Below are 25,222 nucleotides of genomic sequence, written 5' to 3' on the forward strand. Positions count from 1 at the left end.
CCCCCCTCTCTTTTTTTCTTTCTCTCTCACCATATCCGAGATCTTAGTGAAATCTGAGCTGGGAAACAACCTGAAAAACCTAAGACCAGACCGGAAATATAAATATCACCAGGATATAGATTCATATTCTCTCCAGTCCTTCACCCTCCATCCATGTCTTTCTCCAAGCAGCTACAGATGTTCTCTTGTTGTGCTAACTAGCTAACTAGTTCTCTCATCACCACTAACTAACTCCAGTTGTGTGAAGTTTAGTAACCCGGATATTGTGTTGTACAGTGTGCTGTTATCACTCCCAGACACACCGGCGTTTACATCCCAAAAGCATTTGATATCTCACTCGTATTGATTTGTGGATGATGAGAAATGGAGTGATGGTGCATTCACTTCTTCAGCACAACAAGAACCACAGAGGAAATGAAAACTGCCTGTGAGGTCTCCAACCCTCAGCTGTGGAATCTTCTGACTCTCTGATTGTTCTTCTTGGTCTTATGGAAATACTCAGATCTCTTCACTGTCTCCATCTTTACACTGAACAACCTCCAAAAACAGTGAATGAACAATTAACAGAGAAAGAAAATGATAAAACAGTGACAGTTGTTCTAGCTGGTGCAGAGGTTTGTGGTGGGTTCAGTGTTCAGGTCTCTGACTCACAGACAGTAAAGGGGGAAGTGGTGATGGACGACCAGACTGCAGAAATGATCATCTTTAAATGTATCTTTAACACAGAACCTGTGAAGTTCTGAAAGTGCTGAAGTGTTCGTTCTGTTCGATCTACACTGAGTGTTCATGTGTTTACTGAGAACCAGTGAATCATTAAAAACCTCATAACACTTATTAAAGGTCACATAGAAAAACGAAGCAGGATCACACTTTATATTCAAAGGTTTTTATTAAATGTAAATTTCTGCTTATAAATACAGACTGAAGTGAAACATGTTACCTGCATGTACTGTAACGTCTACCTGAGGGTGTACAAACTTATGCTGAAATGTAGACAGGAGACCAGTCCAGTGCTGAACTTCCTACAACAGAATCCACAGAATAAATACTGACACTGATTCCTGACCATCAGGACATTAGAATGAAATACCACACATTTATCTACAGTACAGTCAAAATGCTGCTGTGTTTATACTGTACACAACAATGTTCAGCTGGAACACTGGGAGTAACCACATGTTCAGGATATTGGAGGTGGAGTCACGTGACATTAGATATTTGCATGGCAATGCCAGGGTTTTTTTTTTCTACACTCTTCTTTTCACTAAATATACACTTCTTTTACACTGAACTGTAAATAATAGTAAAATGATTATGAGATGATAAATGATGAGTAAAATGGTGAGATTTCAGGATCTGAGTATCTACACAGGCATGTAGTGAGTGTTTACAGACTGAACACTTCTACAGGCGGAGCTCCAGTGGTTTTCTGGATGTGAGACGAGAAGACGAGAAGCTCACGGCATCGGAAACTTGTAGAACAGAAACCTTCATCATGGCGCTAATCTGCAGTGTTTATGGAATTCTTCAGTGTCACTGATGTTCAGGAAAACGGGAAAATGTTGATCTGAGAAACGCGCACTATGGAGTATAACAATGGTGTGAATATTTCAGCAGGAAACAGGATTCTCTGCACTTTTCTCTCTCTGATGTGCTGTAAGTGTATACACACACACACACACACACACACACACACACACACACACACACACACACACACACACAAACAGAATTAATAATAATAATAATAATAATACTAATAATAATTGGTGTGTTGGAGGGAATAAAGTCTTCTCCATGTGCAGATGAACTCTGATCCTCAGCTTCAGAACTGGGTGTTACTGAGTCCTCTGAGGAGATCAGGTTTCTCACTGCTCTGACTTTTACAACAAACACATTTATTTCTGTTAAATTTTACACCTAGAAACACTCACAGTAAGATTTATTGTACACTACATCTATTACTGTAGTGTTTCTTTATAACATTACTTTTTATTTAAATTACAGAAAATCATTAGCTTTATAAACATTTCTATTTCAGTAACAGGGTAAAGTTTAGTCCATTTTTTGTAAAAAAAAAAAAAAAACAAAAAAAAAAAAACCATTGAATTACTGAGTTGATGGTAAGAAGTACATGGTTTTAAGTACATGGTATAATAGATTCATTGTGCTGATTTCAGATGATGTTTTAGACATAATTTCACACTTAATCTTCTTTTGTTATTGTCTTTATTTGCTAATCTGTTGCTAAAACATTATAACTTGTAGTATTATTGTAAAGTTGGTGAAAATGTCTTCAAGCTGCATTTTATTTTTAACAAACTGACAAAAAAATGAATTTTGAAATTGAACTTTGTGTCTTTTTGTTTTGCAATAAAATTCCAGATGGAACAATCTGTTATTTATAATTCAGATAAATCCCCTGATTTTTACAACCCCAAGTCCAATAATGTTGGAGCTCTGTGTAAAATGTAAAGGAAATATTTATTTGGAAATCAGTTCATTTGATATGTTTTCTGTTATTTTCTAAATAAAATATGGGTTTATAAGATATGCAAATAATTGAATTCTGTTTTGATGTACATTTAACAATGTCCAATATTTTTGGGTTGGCTTGTGCTTGTAGTAATAGATGTTCTGCTGTAGTGTATAATAATATATTCACTACAGAACATACAGATTCATTACAATATAATATATTTATATTGTAAATTTGAAAACATCATTTAAAATCACACATGAACCACAGTAAAGTTTTAATGGACTGTTTGTGAGTAAAATATTGAACCTGAAGCTGTGATGCAGGTTTATTGAGTGCAGCTGGAGATGAGATGGTCACACTGCAGGTAGTGGAAGGAACCACTATAACTCTCCATACTGGGATTACTGGAATTCAGACTGAAGCTCAGATTCAGTGGTTTTATGGACCTGAGAAAGCAGAGAAAAAGATATTGATCAGTCAGATGTTTAAAGGAGAAACTGTTACAGAAATCAGTGAGAGATTTAAAGAGAGACTGCAGCTGAACAGAAGCAGTGGAGCTTTAACCATCAGGAACATCAGCAGGAACCATTCTGGAGTTTATTTATTACAAGTCATTACTGAAGATCTCTCATCTAGGACTTTCAGAGTCAGTGTTTATGGTGAGTAAAACAGTTTCCTTTCTCCTTTCTGTCCATGTTCAGACCTTTAACTTCATAATTACTATAAACTCAATCAGAGCTGAGGAACAGCGAGAATCACCTGAGTACAATTAATAAAACTTTAACTAATTAACATAATAATTAAAGTAAATCACAAACCAGGTGCACATGTCAGGAGAATCGGCCAATAACATGTCAGGGGCGGAGTTAATTCTAAAACCAAACAAGCACATAGGAAACTGTACAGAAAGCAGAAATCATGACACTGAGTGATGCACTGAGGGAAATTTCTAATAAAGTGACAGTTTCCAGCTATTTGCAGAAAATTCTGGTGTATTTATGAATTATTTATAAATTTTAAAAAATCATTATCTAAAAAAAAATGCAGTGCTTCAAAAAGAAAAGATTCTCAGATTAGATTCTGTCACATTATAATAATTGTATAATAATTGTTTAGCTTGTTATTGATCTGTTTTATTGAATGTGTGTTTGTGTTTTTTAGCTCCAGTATCAACTCCAGTAATAAATCTAAGAGGAAATAGAAGTCTGCTCTCCACAGAGTCGTGTTCCCTCTCATGCTCTGTGGAGAATGGAGAAGATGTGAAATTATCCTGGTACAGAGAGAATGAGAGAATCTCCATCACCAATAACACAGATCTCAGTGTTCCCCTCAATCTCACACTTCAAATACAACACCATGAGAACAACATGTATATCTGTGTGTCTGCAAACCCTGTCAGCAATAAAACTACTTCTCTCAGCATCACACAGCTCTGTGTTCACAACTCAGGTACAACAGAGAGTCAAAACTCATCATTAAAAACACAGTGGAATATTAATGACGTATCAGCATCATGTTACAGGTTTCTCATGAATCAGAGGAGAAAACTGCAATAACTGGTGTTTATTCAGTGTTTTATGTGAAGCTGGGGGACGAGAAAATATCACTATTGTGATTAAATGATAAAATACTACACTTTTCTGAGATATTTTGAGGAAATTTCTTTACTTTTTTACAGAAAGCAGTTTGTTAAAAACACTAAATATTGAGATTTGTATCTGCCTTCATGTATTATGGTGTATATTTATGTGACGTCTCCCAGCCCCAGTCTCATATTACACATAGTCCCTGTATCATTTACAGAAATCATTGATGAACATATCGTATTGTTTACAGGACAATCTGATCGTTCTCATTCTCATCTTCCTGCCCTGATATCTGCTGGAGTGTTTGTGTTATTAATAATATCTGTATCTGTGTGGATTTGGCTGAAAAAGAAAAAGCATCAAGGCGAGTAACACGTCTTTCTGTTCACGTGTGTGGTTTCATCTTTATATTTGTCCTGTTTTATACAATTTCCTGTGATTTGTGTGTTTAGTTCCTGAAAAAGCTAAAGGTCTGACCTACGCTTATATAACAGTTACAGATCACAGCACAGAGAGAGTTCAAGAGGTAAAGATCTACATGAAACTCCTGAAAATGATCCTGATGTGAAATGTGATTGAGGATTTGGTGTAAAATCACATTTGTTCCACAGGAGTGATAAAATCTCCCCTGATTCACATCCTGAAATCTACTGCTGTGTTTTACAGGAAAAAAACTCCAGAAAAGGACAAGATAAAACGGAGGCGGAGCCAGTGGTGTATTCAGAAGTGAAATCAAAGTAATTCATCACATCAATACATCACTTTATTATTATTATTATTATTATTATTATTATTATTATTATTATTATTATTATATAAAGTATTTCCACATGTACAGTGTGTAGATTGTGTACAGTAACTTGAGCTTGGTTGTGGTTGAGATCAGGGTTAGATTGGATTTCAGGCTGCAGTTGGATTTATTCCTTCACTCTGAGTTTGAGAGAAAAGGAAGGAGATTTCAGAGGATTTGAACTGCGTCGTGTCTAAACGAGTGTTTCTGCTGCTCTCATTAAAACCTGTTCACACCCTGATGAAGATCTGATCTGAGCTGTGCTGAGAGAAATCCTGTAGGGGTTCAGGCGTCTCTTCAGGCCTCAATGTCTAATATTTGAATATTTACTGCTTTGACTAACAAACATTAAAGTTCATGTGCTAAAACTTTCAGCTAAAAAAAGTAGTTCAGTGAATCAGCAGCTCCAGTTTTCCATCTGTTTACGCTTCTCACATTACAGCCCATTGTTCAGATCAGATACTCATCCAGAGCTGTGTGTGTGTGTGTGTGTGTGTGTGTGTGTGTGTGTGTGTGTGTGTGTGTGTGTGTGTGTGTGTGTGTGTGTGTGTGGTATATTAGTCAGTGTTGTTTTTAATCATCACATGAACATGTGTTCTGTAGATCCTGAGAAACCTGATCATGTTTTTCTTCCTGAAACACTGTTGATCCTCTCAGTGTGTGTAGATCAAACAAACACCTTCAGGACTTTAAGAGACAGAAAAGTGTTTCATTTTTAATAAAAATGTACATGTGGAAATTCCTCTTTTGATCTTTTTTGTTTTATGGAACATTAAAACGCTGAGATTCTACACATTTTCATGATTTTAATATATTTTCAGTTCTCATTAAATAACAATGAGTTCATTTCTCCTTCCTGCCTTTAATAGGCGTTGTCTTTGAATTGAATTAGAACACTACACTGCCCCCTACTGTTTATATACAGTACTGTGTACAAGTCTCCACACCCTGCGGTTTTTTTTCTACAAATTGAGATGTTTATTTTTTCTGCATTAATAATAAAAGTGGGAGAGGAAATGAGAATATAACTAAAAGTGTTTAGTGACAGTCAGTTTCTCATAAACACATAATTGAGACTGTTCTAAATTAAGAAGAACCATGTGAGTTCTCCAAGATGCAGAAAACCTGAACCTGAGAGAACTGATCCAGGTTTAAAAGCCTCATAACAAATATTAATGTAGTTTATTACAGTTTACTGCTATTTTTTTTTACTTTATTTATCAAAAGTAGAAGCTTTTAATTATATTTGAGGACTTTTACACAGTCTACTGTACAATCTGTTCTGTTACAGTGATAAAGTTCAATCAGAAATATTCATTCTGATCTTTTCAAACAATCAGCAACAAAAACCCTGAACTTTTCCTGTTTCCTGTAGAAATATTTCTATAAAGTGATTATTTTTACCAAACAATAATAAATAATCTCCCAGAACTTTTACTTTGTAGCTGATAGACTTTTATTTACACTTTATCTTTTATTTTAACAGTTAAAACACAAAAGTTTAAATCATTTGTCCTGTAATTTATAAAAGATATGAATATTTATTAGTTTGGTAAATAATGTGAGTAAATCAGAAATAATTCAGTATTAAAATCAGACTTTTACTTGATGAACCATCAACAGTTTGATTATAAATCAGGAAGGAATTTTACACCTAAACACTTATTTATTTTATTATTGATGCCAAATTCATACTTGATTCACTTTAAGAATAAAAGTGGACTGGAAGATGTTACTGTAAGTCCACTTTCACTTTATAGTATTTATTCTAATCAGCTCTTTCACATGAATATTATTATAATCAGGAATGCAGATGGAAATAAATTATGAAAGAGTGAAGAAGGTGAATAAAGAAGGAGAAGAGAAGAGAAGAGAAGAAAAAGTTGATGAAAACAGTTTCTCCTACCATAAAGATCTGATGAAGGCTCCAGGTGGACCGATGTGAGGACACCGGAGTGTAAATGGTCAACATGACGCATTGTTCAGTAGCAGGAACTCGGCTTTCAGGAATGTTCAAGTTGTTCATCAACATTACTTTCATTCTTTCAGTCTATTTAGAAAAAGCTCTGACCTTCACGAGTCTCCGCCTGAAATGGTGGACCAGAAGGAAGCGATCGGTTTTTTATCCACACGCAGGGCGGCGCAAAACCCATGACGATGATAAGGATGACGATGATGATCATGACGATGACGATGACGCTTTCTAACTTCTTTCCATGTAAGAATCCACACCCTTTAGAGATGGAATGCATTCGACATGAACAATGGAGAAGCACAGAGTCGTACCTGTGTAGAAACTTCCAGCAGGTAAATGAGGTCTCTTTCAGAAGCCTGAGTGATAAACAGGAAGATGTTTCACCAAATCCCACATGAAATGTCCTGGACTTTTTCATCTCCAACTTTCATTACACAGATTCTGAAGGAAAAGATTTCAGGAGATTCAGGAGAAAGCAGATGTTTATTTCATTTGATCTAAAACTAGAAGCGGTGGAACACACAGTCCTGAGCTCAGATCAGATGAGGAAATCTCAGAGTCCTGATGATATCTCCAGAAGTTTGTTTAGATCACGTGAGAGGTAAAAACTGCATTCAGTATAAAACAATGGTTTATTTACGTCTCTTTTCTCACATTTCATACATTCACAATAGACTTTTATTTCACTTTCACTACCATCAGTTCAGTATTTATACAGATAATAAATAAAACAATGATCTGGGTTTTAGTCAGAATCATTAAAGGTCTTCTGCACTGATTGAAGCAGAAAATCAGGTCTCAGGTTTCTGTAACTCACCTGCAGTGTCATTTCCAGTCTTATGTACTGGGGTGTAGAGTAACAGAGGTTTCTGTAGACAAGTTAAACCAGTATGATGCTGATTGTGAGCTTTATGCTAAACTATGTAGCTTCTGTTTTCATTATTATATGAGAGACACTTTAAATCCAACAAACCTTTAATGATTTTTATTGATAAATAGGAAGAAATCCCTGCACGTGAGATATTTATATTCATGTAGTTTTTTTTTTTACTAAAATTGTTTATGTATGAACAGAATATAAACACTAAAATAGTCTTCATTCTGTTAATGTCTAGTTTTTCCACTAGAGGCCGCCATTATTCCACATCCTGTCATTTCTCTGCTTGTTAACAATCACACACAGCGAGTGACGACGCGGTTTTAATGAAAGTTGTCGACTTGAGTGACAATGAGGATTAGATGTGGTTTTGTCCAGCAGTGTGAAAAATTTAGAATTTTTTTTGCCTTTTTATATGTTTGTAATTTTAGACTTTGTATTTGATTAACAGTCTTGAGCCTTCACCATGTGGAGTCTGTACAGTTGGGTTCATCTCCTATAAGTGACAGAGTGTCTGATGTTTATCCTGTTGAACACACTGATTGATTCAGGAACTCGATGTCGCTGCAGCACTCACACTTTTCTACAATAGAAACATGGCATATTTATTTTATCGCCTTTAGGAGAATCACTGGTCTGGTTTAATATCTCTGTCCCTTTAAACCGGTGGTGTCCAAACTGCAGCCCGCAATCCATTTTTAATTGGCCCGTATCAAAGTCAAAAATATGATGGTTTATAGCCTTTACATAATATTTACGGTTAAATGTACTGTAGTTCTGAGTTTTAACACTACGTGGAGCTGTACTGTCTAGAACAGGGGTCACCAATAGTGGCGCCCGCAATGACCACATGAGTCTCCCGCGAGCCTTTTCTAAAAATAGTTGTTTCCTGAGTAGATGTTTACTGACACTGGCGGTAAACACGTGTGTGTTATTAGTGGAGTGAATGTGGCTGTAATTAAAGAATTGAATCTGAGACGGAACTACGAGACAAAAGATCAGGAGAAGCTGAAAAACCTGAATGCAGAGCAGAAGATCCAGAAAGTAGAAGAGTTAAAGAAGAATCTCACATTTCAGCAGATGTTTTTCACCAGAGCAAAATCCCAAAGTAAAGCTGGAGTGAACACAGAGTAGAAATCAGAGTTTTATTAGCAGGTTATTTACTGAGGGAGAGTTTCTAAAGAGCTGCATGATGAAGCTGTGAGACGTCTGGTGTTTGACTGGAGATATTTTTATGTTATTTAAAGTTTAAGATAATTTTTTATAAAATGGCATAAGAGCAAAGAAATCTGATTGTTTTGATTTGTTTTAATTTTAACGTTTACTTAAAAGCACAATTTGTTATTGATTTGTTAAGGGTTTTATTTCTAACTTGTATAATTTTGACAGGATATATTTTTATGGAGAGCTATTTATTTAAAATTTAAGTTTATTTATTCTGGAATAATATTCCTGTCTGTATTTATTCATATTTATTTTCAGAAAACACTGTTTTAGTGTGTTTGATAAATGTGCTTTGAGTTTTGCCCCCCTGTGCAATTGAGTTTGACATTAATATCATTCATTATTATTATTAATAACATATAATTAAAGGTAAATTGAGCAAATTTGTTATTTCAGAATTGTGTAACAAACTGGTAGCCCTTCACATTAGTCGGTACCCAAGAAGTAGCTCTCGGTGTCAGAAAGGTTGGTGACCCCTGGTCTAGAACAAGGCAGCGCCTCCACAACACAAGCAATCAAAGAAAAAAGGTGCTCAGGGTCACCAAACTGCGGTCTGCCATCCATTTTAATTGGCCCGTATCAAAGTCTGAAAATATAATGGTTTCTAGCCCTCGCATAATATTTACGCTTAAAAGCGCCTCCACAACGCAAGCAATCAAAAAAGTTGAACTTTTATTATTCACCACTAGGTGGAGCTGTACTGTCGAGAATCTAGACAGCGCAAGCAATAAAAAAAAATTTGCTCATGGTCACCAGAAATGGTGAAACAAAAGAGGCTGCCAATCTGTGGCTGTAACTGAGAGAATTACCTGCCAATTTTTTTGTAACAAATAAAATGAAAATCTACTAATGGAGAGCTGTGATGGAGGCTTTTTTTTTCTTCAAACATTTCAATTATCAAACGTGATTTACCTGCATTTTATTAATATTAACAATATTCAGATATATTTGTTTCCCTCAGGAAAAAAAGTTTGGACACCCCTGCTTTAAGCCAAAAAGGCTCATGTATCTGATACTAACACTGAACATCTGGATCCAGTGTGCCTGGTCATGTATGGAGAAGAAACAGGAACTGTGTGATGAAGAAACTGGGGTTGAATATAATGATGCATTTTTATAAGAATATTTGGGTGAACACTGTAATATTTACTCACCATAAACACTGATTTTGAAAGTGCTAGATAAAAGATCTTATTTGATGATTTAATAAATAATAAGAAATAAATAAACTCCAGAATGGTTCCTGCTGATGTTCCTGATGGTTAAAGTACCACTGGTTCTGTTCAGCTGCAGTCTCTCTTTAAATCTCTACTGAGTTCATACCGTTTCTAATGGTCAGCAAATAAAACATTATACTCTCCTACTCCTGACTTTGTCCTTATTAAAGGCAAGCTTTATCAAATGACCAGGACACCCCCAGAGAAGAGGAGATGACCCAGTTGTTGGTCCTAAAGAGCCGCACGGAAATCTTGTTTCATGCGTCTCACCATAATCTAATGGCCGGACACTTGGGACACAACAAAACAAAAAGAACATCTATTGCCCCTTCAATTGGCCGGGCATTAACGGCGATGTGCTCCTTTAAAAGTATGGACCTGCTTGAGCCATTAAAGCAGACTACACGAGGGTATCACTTGATGCTAGTTTTGGTCGACTTCGCAATGCGATATGCGGAAGCAGTACCTTTCCACAGCATCTCAGCACACAGTGTAGCTGTTCCGTGTTATTTCCCGAAAGTGATCCTGACAGTTCAAGGCACGGGTCATGGACCTTCAAGGTCACTTGGCAGGTTGGGAAAGTCGACTATCTTGAAGGTTCTTAAGTTACAGTAGGGATTTTCCAACGTTTTTTTGCCTCTGCCCAGGTGCAGGAACTTCCTAATCCAATACACTGACATGCTCCTATGGTGCACAAGTACCTCTATTTGTAAGATCTATGAGCTATGCTTATTTATCATGGAGTCTCACAGTGACAGGTTCAGCCTCGTGGTCCTGTACCCAAAGGTGATTGTTGGTTCCGTGTGGACTTTAGAAACATCAGCACAGAATCTTAATTTGATGTCTACCCAATACCTTGACTTGACAAACTGCTTGAGCAGAAGATATTAATATTGTCAGATCCCCATGACTCCAATATCTTACATTAAATGGCTTTTTTTACACTCTGTCTTACTGATATTGTACCAAATGACTAACAAGGTAATTATGTTAATATTTACTGCTGATTCGGAAACTCTTGTGGTATCTGATGCTCCAATTAATAAACTTTGGCTTTCTTTCATTCATTTTTGCAGCTAAGATGCTTGAAGCTCTTGGTCTTGTGGTTTATCTGGTTTTCCATCATGGAAGCGGCTTTCAAATAAATCACACCAGATCACAAACATCTTTCATATTATTTCTGTCACGGCTCTAAAGGAAGTGGTGAGAACGCAGTGGGCAAATGTGTAAAAGAATTAAAAGAAGGTGTCAAAAGATACAAGTTCAGCTCTGTATGTTAGAGGTTATGATGTAGAAAGTAGTGTGTGATGTGTACACTGATCTTCAGGTCAGTGTGATGTAATGCTACAGAGACTAAAGACATGTTCTGGGTTCATTTGTAATAATAAAAAAAACCCGTTTGACCCAAACTCATGTGTCACTACTTTCAAATGTTTTTTTCAAAAGAAAACCAGCACAAGGTCTCGTGCATCTCTGTGCCACTGCAACTCATAATAGAACCTGTGGCCAGCTGTATGTAGGGCAGTACAATGTGTGTGTGTGTGTAAATGCGGTTTGTGCTGTTTGATGGAACACAAGTAGAAAGGCTGGTGTGTAAAAGTGTGGAAAGTGTGTGTGTGTGTGTGTGTGTGTGTGTGTGTGTGTGTGTGTGTGTGTGTGTGTGTGTGTGTGTGTGTGTGTGTGTGGTGTATGGACTGCTTCATCCCACATGCAGTAAAGAGTTAGGTTTTAAAAGTAGAACACGCTGATGTGAAAATACACTCAGAAATAACACTATGATGTGCGTTAGCATAAACAAACGCATATCCACCAAAACAAAACATTTCCATCCTCAATCAAACAATTCAACATTCCATTTCGATTCATCTGTAAAAGAAAATTAATAAAATGAAAAAGAAAATTTGTGTTATTGTTGATTCATTTCTATAAAGCGAAACAAATATAATTTATAATATATATATATATATAATTATTATATATAATTAATATATAATTTTAATATATATTAATATATTTAATATAATTATTAATATATAATTCAACACCATTCATAGATAAACAGCAGCATCAGCAGATTTACTGCATCTAATGTGTTGCCATAACAACCAACCACAAGCATCAGATCAATATTTAACTGATTCTTATCTACAAAGGCACAACTAACAAACAAACAGCTGACAGCAAACACGCCGAGTCGATTCCTAAAAACAGCAGTTATTCTACAGTCAGTAATTACAGACCAGCTGCTGTTCTGCTGTTCAACATCTGGTTTGTGTGGCGTCTGCTCTCAATCCTGCATTTAAAAGTGTAGAAGCTCAACCACCGATCTGAAAAGAGGTGTGGAGTACAGGTGGATTTAATATATTGATTAGATTACTTTTTTTTTGTTTATTTATTTATTTATTTAAGGTCACAGATTAACAGAGGACATTAAAGTTTATTTACAGAATGAACATTCATTTGACACATTAATCAGATGAACATGGCACATATTCAGGGTCTTACTCACGTGAGTGTTCAACAGGAAGTCTAATGATGAATTTAGAAAGATTGTACCACAGTTAGAGGAAATGAAAAAGAAAAAAAAAAAACACAAATATTAAAGAAGATAAACACAAGCTCATACACATGTTTAAATTAAAGTGTGTGTATAAAAGACTAAAACTAGACAATATTGGAGTACAGCGCTTCATTTAGACCACGTGAGTGTACACAAGCTGGCCATTGTAACTTCCTGTTCACTCTGAAGTTCTGCAGACATTCCACCAAAACATCTTCAAAGACTTCAGTAAGTCATGACCAAATCATGTGTTTGTCAGCTGCAGCTAAATGTGAAAAAACACTATGAAAATATACGTCAATTTTTAAGATCTGAATTTCACCTAGAAATTATTTCTAATGGACATGTTACTGTAAATTTACAGGAACAACATAAAATCTGAAAAAGAACATCCACCATAAACTACAAATAAACTCAGGTCCCAAGGTAGACACTGTTCAGCTTGTAGATCACCCAGGTCACTGGAGCTGGGGAGCAAGCAGAGGCCTCCTGGCATGAAACAGAGAATAAATGACAGAATTAATTGTAAAGCCATGTGACAGGTCTGGAAAGTCTGACTGTCAGCTGCAGATATTGTCATGACGTAGGAGACCACACTGTCAATCTCAGTTCATGCTATGCCATTGGCCTCAGGTATGAGCAGGATGTGGGAGGCCTCAGGTTTTAGCAGGTGGTGAGAGTTTATGTCATTGGCTTATGTAATTAACAAGTTGTGAGAGGCCCAATTTTTATCCTTTAGCCTCTGGCAAGAGCAGGGTATGGCCCTGTCAGTGACTTAAAGCTGAAGCTATGGCATGAGAGGACATCTCATTGGCTCCAAAATAGAACATGGCTTGAGAGGCCAACTTGATGACCTCTAACTGGAGCTCCTTATTGGAAGCCACGCTCTTAAACTCAGGCAGCAGCATGACTTGGAAGGGCCACAGAGAAGTTTTAGAGCACCTCCATAAAACATTTATGGCCTCTAGAGGGAGCTTAATGGGGGAGACTTCACTGTCAGCCGCAGTCTGGAGCTCTTCATGGTGGGCCTCCTCACTGGGCTCAGAAAGAAGCTCTGCAGGGGCCGATGCTTTTACTTCGTCTCCAGCCCTTTTCTATACTTAGAATTAAATTAAGCCAAGTGCGTTTATCCAACAGACAGTAACAGACTTGTAGCTACTGAAAAAAAATCCTCCAGGTCAAGGTGAAAGGTGGGCTCCTCGAACACCTTTATCAATACGCCAAACAAATTGGCTACAGTGACAAACCCTCTGGTTTTAGTGGTAACCTAGAGCCCAGCCCACTGGTGGGTTCAGCTGGTGGCCTGGGACAACATGTACCTTGTCAGTGCTGTTTCTCTGGCTTGGGGTTCCATGTGCTTTCAAAATAAATCAGGCTCTGAAGAAAAAATCCTTTCAGGATGTTCTTTCGGCCAATGAAGGTATTCTGGCAGGTACCCAGTAAACTACTGGAGAAAATGCACATAGCATAAAGCTGGCCTGGTTAACCTTTGGTGTAGCCAAGCTTGAAAAGTTTGATGTTTGGTCACATGCCAATTCCAACCCACTAGTCACACTTCCCATCATATACCAGCAAACAACTGGAAAGGTGAAAACATGTTCTTGAAGCCAAACATCTGCATCTCTTCAATCTGCTGCTCATGCTACATCACTGTGTATATTTGAAAAGTGGTATCTTCCACAAGAATCAGCTCACACACACCCATGAGTATCCCTTTAGTTGATATGTAAGAAAGAGGAAGCCCCGCCCACTTAGTAAACACCTTCAGGATATAAACTGGTGCAGTTCAGGAACTGTCTTACCGTATCAACCAATCAATTAAAGCTGCATTTATTATTTACAAAAAGAAATATCAATGAGGAGGAACCCAGGAAGCTCGGTAAACACCAGTCATGATGGTGGCAATCAAAAATTCCATAAGACTGAGCAAAAAAGAAAAAACCTTGTAAAGTACCAAGAAGAGTGTTTCTGTCTGACTCATGAGTCACTTTGATGTCAGATATTTTAAGAGTTCTAGTTTAGAGAGAGATGTTGTGATGATGAAGTGAAGTGATGAGGATTTGTTAAAGCAGGACAGGAATCATGAATGTTCTGCTGTACATGAATACACTGTTGTTAAAGCAGTTAAATCTTCTGCTTTCAGCTTGTTCTTCCTGACACGCTGTGGTTGATGATGTTACGTCTCAATGCTGTACACAATACAGTGAAGCAGATAAACTGAGTCCAGCTCAGATCCTGAACCTACACAGATATGATGTTTCATCATTCATCATTTTATACAGTTACACACCCCTATGACAAACTAGTCTAGCGAGTTTCTCATAACGGCATGTCAATTCTTTTAAATCGTAATCAGTAGGAAACGTGATCCTGTTTCCTGTCACTCTACAGTTTCATTAGAGAATGTGAAATAGACCATGGAAACAGATTTAATGGTGTTTTTTTAAAAATGAACCAATTATTTACATAGTGTCTGTGCATTAGGATTAGATTCGTGTTAAACTGTTGGCCATTTGAGGAAGCAGTGACAAACTAGAAAACCACTTCGCCTGGACACGTGTTTTTGCTGAATCATCAACTGGTGTTTTTACTCGACACTAAAAGACTTCGTGTGGATTTTAGCTTGAAGCAGTTTTTATCCTGTTTTATTCAATACTCTATTCAGTCTTTATGTTTGGGCCATGTTATTTATTTCTTCACTTTTAATATGAGAGGAACAAGTCCAGACTCACAGTGAGGATTCCAGTCTGAACAGAGTGTGAGTGCAGGAATATTACAAACTGAAAGTAAAGAACTGATGATGAAAAATCTCTCAACATGTTCCAGCTTGTTCCAGGCAGCCGCTTTCTGTAACTGACTCAGTCTTCATTGTCTACAAACCTCTGATAGGAATTTCTTTCTTTATAAACATGATACAGAAATGAAAACTTCATGAGGTTCAGCTAAACCTGTGAGTGCTTCTTCTGTGGAAATGAATAAATAAAAGTCTCTCACACTCCTGCATGAAGGGAGAATATTACAGGGTGCAGTCATGCAGTAGTGTCTTATAACACTGGAGTCTGTTTAGTTAAATGCTTTGATCAGATTCTCTCTCTCTCTCTATCTCTCTATCCTCCCTCCCCCTCTCTCTTCCCCTCCCCCTCTCTTGTTCTCTCTCTCCCTCCATATCTGAGATCTTATCTTCAGCCTTGAACCTAAATGGCGTATTGATGTGGTTCACTGAAAAAGACGAGTGCATTTTGGTTCTTTTATGAAATTAGTAGGAAACGCAAAATCGACAAACCCTAAATTAAGAAGTGAAATCTGAGCTGGGAAACAACCTGAAAAACCTGAGACCAGACCAAATATAAATAATATATCACCAGGATATCGATTCATATTCTCTCCAGTCCTTCACCCTCCATCTATGTCTTTCTCCAAGCAGCTACAGATGTTCTCTTGTTGTGCTAACTAGCTAACTAGTTCTCTCATCACCACTAACTAACTCCAGTTGTGTGAAGTTTAGTAACCCGGATATTGTGTTGTACAGTGTGCTGTTATCACTCCCAGACACACCGGCGTTTACATCCCAAAAGCATTTGATATCTCACTCGTATTGATTTGTGGATGATGAGAAATGGAGTGATGGTGCATTCACTTCTTCAGCACAACAAGAACCACAGAGGAAATGAAAACTGCCTGTGAGGTCTCCAACCCTCAGCTGTGGAATCTTCTGACTCTCTGATTGTTCTTCTTGGTTTTATGGAAATACTCAGATCTCTTCACTGTCTCCATCTTTACACTGAACAACCTCCAAAAACAGTGAATGAACAATTAACAGAGAAAGGAAATGATAAAACAGTGACATTTGTTCTAGCTGGTGCAGAGGTTTGTGGTGGGTTCAGTGTTCAGGTCTCTGACTCACAGACAGTAAAGGGGGAAGTGGTGATGGACGACCAGACTGCAGAAATGATCATCTTTATATTTATCTTTAACACAGAACCTGTGAAGTTCTGAAAGTGCTGAAGTGTTCGTTCTGTTCGATCTACACTGAGTGTTCATGTGTTTACTGAGAACCAGTGAATCATTAAAAACCTCATAACACTTATTAAAGGTCACATAGAAAAACGAAGCAGGATCACACTTTATATTCAAAGGTTTTTATTAAATGTAAATTTCTGCTTATAAATACAGACTGAAGTGAAACATGTTACCTGCATGTACTTTAACGTCTACCTGAGGGTGTACAAACTTATGCTGAAATGTAGACAGGAGACCAGTCCAGTGCTGAACTTCCTACAACAGAATCCACAGAATAAATACTGACACTGATTCCTGACCATCAGGACATTAGAATGAAATACCACACATTTATCTACAGTGTAAAATATATTAAAGACACTGATACACATAATAATAGAAATAAAATTTATCTGTTTGCTCACTGCATCACTACGAAGTTTCAATCATCTCAGTTACACATGTAAAGCCTGAGGGAATTTACAGGAAAAACCCAAACCCTTTTCTATGAATCTTTTTATGTGTGGTGTCTTTATCTGGGGCAGAACTCCTGTAGATTCTTTTACTTCAAGATTTTCATGATGCAACAACAGTTTGGTTCAGGAAACAGAAGTCACAAAGTCAAAAACAGAAACCTGAACATGTCACTACTAGTTGTAATGTTTGATTGTTTATCCATCCATCCCTCCAGCCAGTCTTACTCTAAACTAGGAGATAAAGAAATCTGGGAGTCTGAAGAAATGAGGGTTGGTGGTGTTAGATGTTGATCCATGTAACCTCCACATGTAAACACATGTTCAGAATGTTGGAGGTGGAGTCAAGTGACATCAGATAATCGCATGGCAATGCCAGGGTTTTTTTTTACACTCTTCTTTTCACTGAAAACACACTGAACTGTAAATAATAGTAAAATGATTATGAGATGATAAATGATGAGTAAAATGGTGAGATTTCAGGATCTGAGTATCTACACAGGCATGTAGTGAGTGTTTACAGACTGAACACTTCTACAGGCGGAGCTCCAGTGGTTTTCTGGATGTGAGACGAGAAGACGAGAAGCTCACGGCTTTGGAAACTTGTAGAACAGAAACCTTCATCATGGCGCTAATCTGCAGTGTTTATGGAATTCTTCAGTGTCACTGATGTTCAGGAAAACGGGAAAATGTTGATCTGAGAAACGCGCACTATGGAGTATAACAATGGTGTGAATATTTCAGCAGGAAACAGGATTCTCGGCACTTTTCTCTCTCTGATGTGCTGTAAGTGTATACACACACACACACACACACACACACACACACAGTAACAGAATTAATAATAATAATTGGTGTGTTGGAGGGAATAAAGTCTCCATGTGCAGATGAACTCTGATCCTCAGCTTCAGAACTGTGTGTTACATTACATTTTATTTAAATTAGAGAAAATCATCAACTTTACAAAAAAAGTACTATTTCAGTAACAGGGTAAAGGTTAGTCCATTTTTTGTAAATGTATAAATAAATAAAATCTATTGAATTATTGAGTTGATGGTAAGAAGTACATGATCTAATAGATTCATTGTGCTGATTTCAGATGATGATGTTTTCCACTTTTATCATTTCACACTTTATTTTCTTTCATTATAAAGTCTTTATTTTCTAATCTGTTGCTAAAACATTATAGTTTTTAGTACTATTGTGAAGTTGGTGAAAACTTCTGCAAGATGCATTTAAAAAAAATTAATTGACAGATTATTAATTTTGAAATTGAACTTTGAGGATTTTTAGTTTGCAATAAAATTCCAGCTGAAACAATCTGTTATTAATAATCCAGGATAAATCCCTTGATTTTTACAACCCCAAGTCTAATAATGTTTATTAAAAGAACAATTTCTTCATAAACCCATATTCTATTCACAATAAAAGACAGAAAACACATCAGTTGTTTGAACTGCTTCATAGTAGAAGATTCTGGATGCTGAACTGGTCTGCCTACAGTCCAGACCTTTCACCAATTAAAACCATTTGGTGCATCACAAAACAAAAAATACAACAAAGAAGATCCAGGACTGTAGTTAGAATCCTGTATCAGCTATGAATGGGACAACATTCTTCTCCCAAAACTCTACCAACTGTCTCCTCAGCTCACAGATATATACAGACTGGTGTTAAAGTAGAAGAGATTCTGTACGGTGGGAAACATGGCCCTGACCCAACTTTTAAAAAAGTTGTTGGAGCCATCAAATTCAAAGTAACCGTATTTGTTTAGCTAAAATAAAACATTTCCTCAGTTCATTTGGTATGTTTTCTATGCTCTTTTCTAAATATAATATGGGTTTTTAAGATTTGGGAACAATTGAATTCTGTTTTTATTTGCATGTTACACAGCATCCCAAAAAGTTTTGTATTTGTGCTTGTAGTAATAGATGTTCTGCTGTAGTGTATAATAATATATTCACTACAGAACATACAGATTTCATAAAATATTATATATTTATATTGTGAATTTAAAAACATCATCTGAAATCACACATGAACCACAGTAAAGTTTTAATGGACTGTTTGTGAGTAAAATATTGAACCTGAAGCTGTGATGCAGGTTTACTGAGTGCAGCTGGAGATGAGATGGTCACACTGCAGGTAGTGGAAGGAACCACTATAACTCTCCATACTGGGATTACTGGAATTCAGACTGATGCTCAGATTCTGTGGTCATATGGAGCTGATAAAGCAGAAGAAAAGATATTGAACAGTCAGATGTTTAAAGGAGAAACTGTTACAGAAATCAGTGAGAGATTTAAAGAGAGACTGCAGCTGAACAGAACCAGTGGAGCTTTAACCATCAGGAACATCAGCAGGAACCATTCTGGAGTTTATTTATTACAAGTCATCACTGGACGTCTCTCATCTAGGACTTTCAGAGTCAGTGTTTATGGTGAGTAAAAGTGTTTCATGTCTCCTTTCTGTCCATGTTCAGACCTTCAACTTTATAATTACTATAAACTCAATCAGAGCTGAGGAACAGCGAGAATCACCTGAGTCCAATCAAAAAAACTTCACAGAGAAAATTAATTTACAACTAATTAAAGTAAATCATAGACCAGGTGAACGTGTCAGGGGAATCAGCCAATCACATGTCAGGGGCGGAGTTAATTCTGATTTAAAACCAAACAAGCAAATGGGAAACTGTACAGAAAGCAGAAATCATGAAACTCAGTGATGCACTGAGGAGAATTTCTAATAAAGTGACAGTTTCCAGCTATTTGCAGAAAATTCTGGTGTATTTATGAATTATTTATAAATAAAAAAATCATAATCTTAAAAATCATAATCTTAAAAAAATCTCAAAATCTTGTTTTACGGATAAGCGGGAGAAAATGGATGAAAAAGGATGAATGAATAATCTTTAAAAAAATGCAGTGCTTCAAAAAGAAAAGATTTTCAGATTAGATTCCGTCACATTATAATAATTGTTCAGCTTGTTATTGATCTGTTTTATTAAATTTGTGTTTGTGTTTCTTAGCTCCAGTATCAACTCCAGTAATAAATGTAAGAGGAAAAAGAAGTCTGCTCTCCACAGAGTCGTGTTCCCTCTTGTGCTCTGTGAAGAATGGAGAAGATGTGAAACTATCCTGGTACAGAGAAAATGAGAGAATCTCCATCACCAATAACACAGATCTCAGTGTTCCCCTCAATCTCCCACTTCAAATACAACACAATGAGAAGAACACGTATATCTGTGTGTCTGCAAACCCTGTCAGCAATAAAACTACTTCTCTCAGCATCACACAGCTCTGTGTTCACAACTCAGGTACAACAGAGAGTCAAAACTCTCATCATTCAGTGGTATTTAGATTCGTATCATCTGCCTTCATGTATCATGGTGTATATAAAGCATTTCACTGCATGTTGTACTCTGTATGTATGTGACAAAAATTTTTTTGATTTGATTTGATATTTATGTGACGTCTCCCAGCCCCAGTTTCATATCTGTATCATTTACAGAAATCATTGATGAACATATCGTATTGTTCACAGGACAGTCTGGTCGTTCTCATTATCTGCTTCCTGCCCTGATATCTGCTGGAGTGTTTGTGTTATTAATAATATCTGTATCTGTGTGGATTTGGCGGAAAAAGAAAAAGCATCAAGGCGAGTAACACGTCTTTCTGTTCACGTGTGTGGTTTCATCTTTATATTTGTCCTGTTTTATACAATTTCCTGTGATTTGTGTGTTTAGTTTCTGAAAAAGCTGAAGGTCTGACCTACACTTATATAACAGTTACAGATCGCAGCACAGAGAGAGTTCAAGAGGTAAAGATCTACAAAAAAACTGAGAAAATGTTTCATTTTAAGTTGATATAAAAATTTCATGGCATCAACACATCTCAAAAAAGTTGGGACAAGGCCATGTTCACCACTGTGTGGCGTCCTCTCTTCTCTTTCTAACAGTCTGCAAACGTCTGGGGACTGAGGAGACAAGTTGCTCAAGTTTAGGAATAGGAATGTTCTCCCATTCTTGTCTAATACAGGCTTCTAGTTGCTCAACTGTCTCAGGTCTTCTTTATCGCATCTTCCTCTTTATGATGCGCCAAATGTTTTCTATGGGTGAAAGATCTGGACTGCAGTCTGGTCATTTCAGTACCCGGATCCTTCTTCTACACAGCCATGATGTTGTAATCGATGCAGTATTTGGTCTGGCATTGTCATGTTGGAAAATGCAAGGTCTTCCCTGAAAGAGACGACGTCTGGATGGAAGCATATGTTGTTCTAGAACTTGGATATACCTTTCAGCATTGATGATGCCTTTCCAGATGTGTAAGCTGCCCATGCCACACACACTCATGCAACCCCATACCATCAGAGATGCAGGCTTCTGAACTGAGCGCTGAGAACAACTTGGGTTGTCCTGATCCTCTTTAGTCCGGAGGACATGGCGTCCCAGTTTTCCCAAAAGAACTTTACATTTTGATTCGTCTGACCACAGAACAGTTTTCCACTTTGCCACAGTGCATTTTAAATGAGCCCTGGCCCAGAGAAAACACCTGAGCTTCTGGATCATTTTTAGATACGGCTTCTTTTTTGACCTATAGAGTTTTAGCCGATGGTGGATTGTGTTCACCGACAATATTTTCTGGAAGTATTCCTGAACCCATGTTGTGATTTCCATTACAGTAGCATTCCTGTATGTAATGCAGTGGCGTCTAAGGGCCTGAAGATCACGGCATCCAGTCTGGTTTTCTGGCCTTGACGCTTACGCACAGAGATTGTTCCAGATTCTCTGAGGATGATATGATGCACTGTAGATGATGAGAACTTCAAACTCTTTGCAATTTTTCTCTGAGAAACTCCTTTCTGATATTGCTCTGCTATTTTTTGCTGCAGCATTGGGGGAATTGGTGATGCTCCGCCCATCTTGACTTCTGAAAGACACTGTCACTCTGAGAGGCTCTTTTTATATGCCAACTGACCTGATTGGTCAGTTGCTAATTAGTCCTCCAGCTGTTCCTTATATGTACATTTAACTTTTTTGGCCTCTTATTGCTACTGTCCCAACTTTTTTGGAATGTGTAGCTCTCATGAAATCCAAAATGATTCAATATTTGGCATGCCATTTCAAAATGTCTCACTTTCTATAGTATATGTTTCTATATTCTATTGTGAATAAAGTATAGGTTTATGAGATTTGTAATTATTGCATTCCTTTTTTTATTTTGCAATTTGTACAGTGTCCCAACTTTTTTGAAATCGGGTTAAAAAATTTAAAACTCCTGAAAATGATCCTGATGTGAAATGTTATTGAGGATTTGGTGTAAAATCACATTTGTTCCACAGGAGTGATAAAATCTCCCCTGATTCACATCCTGAAATCTACTGCTGTGTTTTACAGGAAGAAAACTCCAGAATTCCACAAGGTGAAACGGAGGAGGAACCAGTGGTGTATTCAGAAGTGAAATCAAAGTAATTAATCACATAAATATATCAGTTTATTATTATTATTATTATTATTATTATTATTATTATTATTATTATTATTATATATAAAGTATTTCCACATGTACAGTGTGTAGATTGTGTACAGTAACTTGAGCTTGGTTGTGGTTGAGATCAGGGTTAGATTGGATTTCAGGCTGCAGTTGGATTTATTCCTTCACTCTGAGTTTGAGAGAAAAGGAAGGAGATTTCAGAGGATTTGAACTGCGTCGTGTCTAAACGAGTGTTTCTGCTGCTCTCATTAAAACCTGTTCACACCCTGATGAAGATCTGATCTGAGCTGTGCTGAGAGAAATCCTGTAGGGGTTCAGGCGTCTCTTCAGGCCTCAGTGTCTAATATTTGAATATTTACTGCTTCGACTAACAAACATTAAAGTTCATGTGCTAAAAAGTTCAGCTAAAAAAGTTCAGTGAATCAGCATCTCCAGTTTTCCATCTGTTTACGCTTCTCACATTACAGCCCATTGTTCAGATCAGATACACATCCAGAGCTGTGTGTGTGTGTGTGTGTGTGTGTGTGTGTGTGTGTGTGTGTGTGTGTGTGTGTGTGTGTGTGTGTGTGTGTGTGTGTGGTATATAAGTCAGTGTTGTTTTTAATCCTTACATGAACATGTGTTCTGTAGATCCTGAGAAACCTGATCATGTTTTTCTTCCTGAAACACTGTTGATCCTCTCAGTGTGTGTAGATCAAACAAACACCTTCAGGACATTAAGAGACAGAAAAGTGTTTTATTTCTAATAAAAATGTACATGTGGAAATTCCTCTTTTGATCTTTTTTGTTTTATGAAACATTAAAACACTGAGATTCTACACAATTTCATGATTTTAATATATTTTCAGTTCTCATTAAATAACAATGAGTTCATTTCTCCTTCCTGCCTTTAATAGGCGTTGTCTTTGAATTGAATTAGAACACTACACTGCCCCCTACTGTTACTGTACTGTGTAAAAGTTTCCACACCCTGCAGTATTTTTTCTACAAATGGAGAGATGTTTATTTGTTCTGCTCACCATGTGTATGTAGACTGTTATAAATTAAGTAGAACCATGTAAGGTTCTTAAAGATGCAGAAAACCTGAACCTGAGAGAACTGATCCAGGTTTAAAAGCTTCATAACAAATATTGATGTGGTTTATTACAGTTTACTGCTATTTTTTTACTTTATTTATTAAAAGTAAAAGCATTTAATTATATTTGAGGACTTTTACACAGTCTACTGTACAATCTGTTCTGTTACAGTGATAAAGTTCAATCAGAAATATTCATTCTGATCTTTTCAAACAATCAGCAACAAAAACCCTGAACTTTTCCTGTTTCCTGTAGAAATATTTCTATAAAGTTATTATATTTACTATATACTGTACTATACTATACTATAGAGTTAATTATATAGAGTTTTTATTTTTACCAAACAATAATAAATAATCTCCCAGAACTTTTACTTTGTAGCTGATAGACTTTTATTTACACTTTATCTTTTATTTTATCAGTTAAAACACAAAAGTTTAAATCATTTGTCCTGTAATTTATAAAAGATATGAATATTTATTAGTTTGGTAAATAATGTGAGTAAATCAGAAATAATTCAGTATTAAAATCAGACTTTTACTTGATGAACCATCAACAGTTTGATTATAAATCAGGAAGGAATTTTACACCTAAACACTTATTTATTTTATTATTGATGCCAAATTCAGACTTGATTCACTTTAAGAATAAAAGTGGACTGGAAGATGTTACTGTAAGTCCACTTTCACTTTATAGTATTTATTCTAATCAGCTCTTTCACATGAATATTATTATAATCAGGAATGCAGATGGAAATAAATCATGAGAAAGAGTGAGGAAGGTGAATAAAGAAGGAGAAGAGAAGAGAAGAGAAGAAAAAGTTGATGAAAACAGTTTCTCCTACCATAAAGATCTGATGAAGGCTCCAGGTGGACCGATGTGAGGACACCGGAGTGTAAATGGTCAACATGACGCATTGTTCAGTAGCAGGAACTCGGCTTTCAGGAATGTTCAAGTTGTTCATCAACATTACTTTCATTCTTTCAGTCTATTTAGAAAAAGCTCTGACCTTCACGAGTCTCCGCCTGAAATGGTGGACCAGAAGGAAGCGATCGGTTTTTTATCCACACGCAGGGCGGCGCAAAACCCATGACGATGATGAGGATGACGATGATGATCATGACGATGACGATGACGCTTTCTAACTTCTTTCTATGTAAGAATCCACCCCCTTTAGAGATGGAATGCGTTCGACATGAACAATGGAGAAGCACAGAGTCGTACCTGTGTAGAAACTTCCAGCAGGTAAATGAGGTCTCTTTCAGAAGCCTGAGTGATAAACAGGAAGATGTTTCACCAAATCCCACAGGAAATGTCCTGGACTTTTTTATCTCCAAGTTTCATTACACAGATTCTGAAGGAAAAGATTTCAGGAGATTCAGGAGAAAGCAGATGTTTATTTCATTTGATCTAAAACTAGAAGCAGTGGAACACACAGTCCTGAGCTCAGATCAGATGAGGAAATCTCAGA

The 25,222-nt window shown here is 36.7% G+C and overlaps 2 protein-coding genes and 2 long non-coding RNA genes across 6 annotated transcripts; 2 read left to right on the forward strand and 2 right to left on the reverse strand.

The window, feature by feature from the left end:
• Nucleotides 1–1,062: 1,062 nt before the first annotated feature.
• LOC310721454 (CD48 antigen-like) lies at nt 1,063–23,441 on the forward strand. Its single transcript, XM_083533170.1, has 6 exons — nt 1,063–1,194; nt 17,522–17,969; nt 19,288–19,623; nt 20,212–20,499; nt 20,727–21,002; nt 22,579–23,441. Exons 2-5 carry the CDS (start codon nt 17,897–17,899, stop codon nt 20,846–20,848), a joined length of 819 nt encoding a protein of 272 aa, XP_083389296.1. The 5' UTR covers nt 1,063–1,194; nt 17,522–17,896; the 3' UTR covers nt 20,849–21,002; nt 22,579–23,441.
• Nucleotides 1,520–5,597, forward strand: LOC310721455 (CD48 antigen-like). 3 transcript variants are annotated; one of them, XR_014532050.1, is made up of 5 exons: nt 1,520–1,656; nt 2,806–3,141; nt 3,644–3,931; nt 4,319–5,379; nt 5,420–5,597. XR_014532050.1 is itself a non-coding variant. In XM_083533171.1 (4 exons), the coding sequence occupies exons 1-4, from the start codon at nt 1,584–1,586 to the stop codon at nt 4,438–4,440; spliced, it is 819 nt and encodes a 272-aa protein (XP_083389297.1). In that variant the 5' UTR covers nt 1,520–1,583; the 3' UTR covers nt 4,441–5,597. The 3 variants fall into 3 exon arrangements, 1 of the variants encoding a protein (XP_083389297.1); XR_014532051.1 differs by having other exon boundaries at nt 4,319–4,594; nt 4,735–5,597; XM_083533171.1 differs by having other exon boundaries at nt 4,319–5,597.
• LOC310721458 lies at nt 19,227–24,961 on the reverse strand. Its single transcript, XR_014532054.1, has 3 exons — nt 24,947–24,961; nt 24,596–24,888; nt 19,227–19,410 (listed from the first exon to the last, which is right to left on the reverse strand). It is a non-coding gene; the product is annotated as an uncharacterized lncRNA (long non-coding RNA).
• LOC310721461 lies at nt 20,918–22,571 on the reverse strand. Its single transcript, XR_014532058.1, has 2 exons — nt 22,458–22,571; nt 20,918–21,021 (listed from the first exon to the last, which is right to left on the reverse strand). It is a non-coding gene; the product is annotated as an uncharacterized lncRNA (long non-coding RNA).
• Nucleotides 24,962–25,222: the final 261 nt, after the last annotated feature.

Source organism: Silurus aristotelis (assembly GCF_946808225.1).
Source record: "Silurus aristotelis genome assembly, chromosome: 27".
Lineage (NCBI taxonomy): Eukaryota > Metazoa > Chordata > Actinopteri > Siluriformes > Siluridae > Silurus > Silurus aristotelis.

Excerpts from the sequence above, each read along its gene's own strand:
- LOC310721455 (XM_083533171.1), top strand. The coding sequence starts at position 1,584 with ATGGAGTATAACAATGGTGTGAATATTTCAGCAGGAAACAGGATTCTC. Across the intron at positions 1,657-2,805 it reads TTTTCTCTCTCTGATGTGCT|GTTTATTGAGTGCAGCTGGA; the intron begins GTAAGTGTATAC and ends GCTGTGATGCAG. Across the intron at positions 3,142-3,643 it reads TTTCAGAGTCAGTGTTTATG|CTCCAGTATCAACTCCAGTA; the intron begins GTGAGTAAAACA and ends TGTGTTTTTTAG.
- LOC310721454 (XM_083533170.1), top strand. The coding sequence starts at position 17,897 with ATGGAGTATAACAATGGTGTGAATATTTCAGCAGGAAACAGGATTCTC. Across the intron at positions 17,970-19,287 it reads TTTTCTCTCTCTGATGTGCT|GTTTACTGAGTGCAGCTGGA; the intron begins GTAAGTGTATAC and ends GCTGTGATGCAG. Across the intron at positions 19,624-20,211 it reads TTTCAGAGTCAGTGTTTATG|CTCCAGTATCAACTCCAGTA; the intron begins GTGAGTAAAAGT and ends TGTGTTTCTTAG.